Raw genomic sequence first — 2,679 nt, forward strand, 5'->3', positions numbered from 1 at the left:
AAAAAAAAATTAAGAAAATCACAATTAAAACAAAAAATCAAAATCATATGACCCTTTATTCACACATTGGTCAACAATTTCAGTATCTCTATTATATCCATCATTCAACACAGTACAGCTATTTCAAAACCAAGCCTCTCCCAAGTAAGAAAAAGAGAAAACCACCACCACATTACCTATTTCACAACTTATTTAAAATTGCAAACCAGAGTTCCTTTATAAGCACTAGAAGCAGCTTCCAATAACATTATCAATCAGCTTAAGGCTCACTTCCTTTTCCCTTCTCCAATCTACCCACTCCATGCCCTGATATAGAGCCCCCATTCCTTGTTGCTTCAGTGACATGAACAGCTAGTTTCAAAATGTCAACTACCTCGCTAATCTTCGGCCGTTCCTTGGCCCGCTTCGCCAGGCACCGGTTGGCCAGCTTCGCAACCTCCCTGGCTGCTTTCAATGAATATTGATACTTGAGTCTTGGATCCATGATCATGTTGAACCGCTTGCTTTCAATGGGGAACTGCTGCACCCACTCCAGAAGCTTTTGTTCATTGGCCGGACGGCTTTTCTCGAGTGGACGTCGACCTGTGAGGAGTTCATAGAGGACGACCCCAAAGCTCCATACGTCGCTTTTAGTTGTGAGATGGCCAGTTTCAACGTAGTCCGGTGCGGCATAGCCGCGAGTTCCTAGCACCTAAATGAACACAAAGCATAAAAAGTAAATTTTGTTTTGGTAGAGACCTATTAGATTAGGAACAAGAATAGGAACAGCTGAAATTTGTGTGTAACAAGTTTTGAACTTGAATCAGTCATCAGCTTGGCCTACACTACAATTACTGCCTACATACCACCCAATTCCTATGTATTTACATATCTAACACTTAAACTATACTTCTTTTACATTTATACCGTTCCAACCATTTATATCACATAAAAAATACCACTATTTTAACTTTTAAAAAATGAAATGCACGTTTTCATACATGGGTAGAGCAGCATATATATAAAAATTGAAGTATGGGTGTTAGATATGTAAATACATAGGAATTAAGTGGTATGTATGCAAATCGTTATCTAAACCAGTACATCAGTCTTCGTTCCCAATAAATGATAGGTGTCAATAAAGGCCGAAGTTATGTCATGTAACACGAACATAATGAAGGCCGAAGTTATGTCGTGTAACACGAACTTTAATCATAACTAACAAGCTTGAAGATGGATTTAAGTTTAGAAGACATTCTTAGGATTTAGAAAAAGTTCATTTCATAAGACGGACAAAAAGATACAGCTAGAATTAGTAAAAATGATACTCTACTCTCTTTCAACATAATTTCAAAAGTTCATGGCTAAAATTGAAGACAGAATAAAAATTCGCAGTAGAATCGGTCCTTACCACAGTGGATACATGAGTTCGATCTTCGGTTGGACCCTCCCGGGCTAGCCCAAAATCTGACAGTTTTGGCGTGAACTCGTTGTCTAACAAAATATTTGAAGCTTTAAAGTCCCTGTGTATGATCTGTTGAATGATGATGTCAATACAAATACATTTGAATGTAGATGATAATTGTTATGTTGACAGAGAAAAGGGTGTAAGAGAGAGACCTGAATTTCTAAACCTTCATGTAGATGTGCCAAGCCTTCTGCTGCTCCCAATGCTATCTTCAGTCTTAAATTCCAGGGAAGGACAGGATAAGCTTTGTTGAAAAGATGGTCATCTAAGCTTTTATTTGGCATGTATTCATAAACTAGTAGCCTTTGGATCTCATCATTTTCACCATCTTCGGAACAGCATCCAAGGAGTTTTACAAGGTTTGGGTGCCGAAGGACGCCGAGGAATTGAACTTCAGCCAGCCATTGTTTATGTCCCTGAAATAAATGCAGGGTTAAATGACACTGAATTTAAGAGATTTAATTCTAATATAGGTATGGTTACATGATAATTTTTTGAAGAACAAAGCATGTAAGAGAGTATTCAGAATTTTATTTTTTTCCCCCTTTTTCAATCTGTTTCAAGCTTATAATCTCATGTATTTATAAGTGAAAGATGAAAGAAAAATAATAAAACACTGTTTATGATTTGCAGTTGTTAAATGATGTTATTTTAAGTTATAGATTTATTAATTTATTAACATTTAATTTAATTTATGTTATATGATATGACATTAACATTTTATAATTTTTATAACATTATTGTCAAAGTTATATGTTAGCTAGACAACAGCCAATTGAATGAAGAATTTATCAGATTCAGCGTTGTTTGGACTATTATGAGAGCAAATAGAAACAGGCAATCAAAAGAAGAAAAATAAAGTACTGCAAAATTTTCACCAATAATTGCAGTAAGATGAAGAACATCTGCATAAATACAATATACAATCACAGACTAAGCACACAAAAGATTGAAACCATTTATTTGCACATAGAATTAAGCAAAACACAACGATTTGTATCATGCATTCAACCGTATATGAATCGAACATGGAAAGACATTTAGTTATTCGATAAGTAAAATGAACTGATCCTTTTAAAGCTGAAATAAATTATTATAAAATGACATGCAATGAAAACAAAATGAGCAAATATAAAACAACAAAGACAACAAAGATATGCATTGCTAAAAATAATGAAATGTATTTTCAAACTATAATCAACTAGCAGTATTTCAAAAACAGAATTTTCTTT

The 2,679-nt window shown here is 34.5% G+C and overlaps 1 protein-coding gene across 1 annotated transcript; it reads right to left on the minus strand.

Moving 5' to 3' along the window:
* Positions 1–57: 57 nt before the first annotated feature.
* On the minus strand, positions 58–1,863 carry LOC110018849 (probable serine/threonine-protein kinase PBL19; the record flags this gene model as incomplete). Its single annotated transcript, XM_020716306.1, is given in 3 exon segments — positions 58–691; positions 1,391–1,513; positions 1,600–1,863. Coding segments are annotated over 3 exon segments (819 nt in total), but the record flags the coding sequence as incomplete, so codon positions are not given.
* Between the last annotated feature and the right edge of the window lie 816 nt (positions 1,864–2,679).

Source organism: Phalaenopsis equestris, unplaced genomic scaffold (genome assembly GCF_001263595.1).
Source record: "Phalaenopsis equestris unplaced genomic scaffold, ASM126359v1 Scaffold000036, whole genome shotgun sequence".
Lineage (NCBI taxonomy): Eukaryota > Viridiplantae > Streptophyta > Magnoliopsida > Asparagales > Orchidaceae > Phalaenopsis > Phalaenopsis equestris.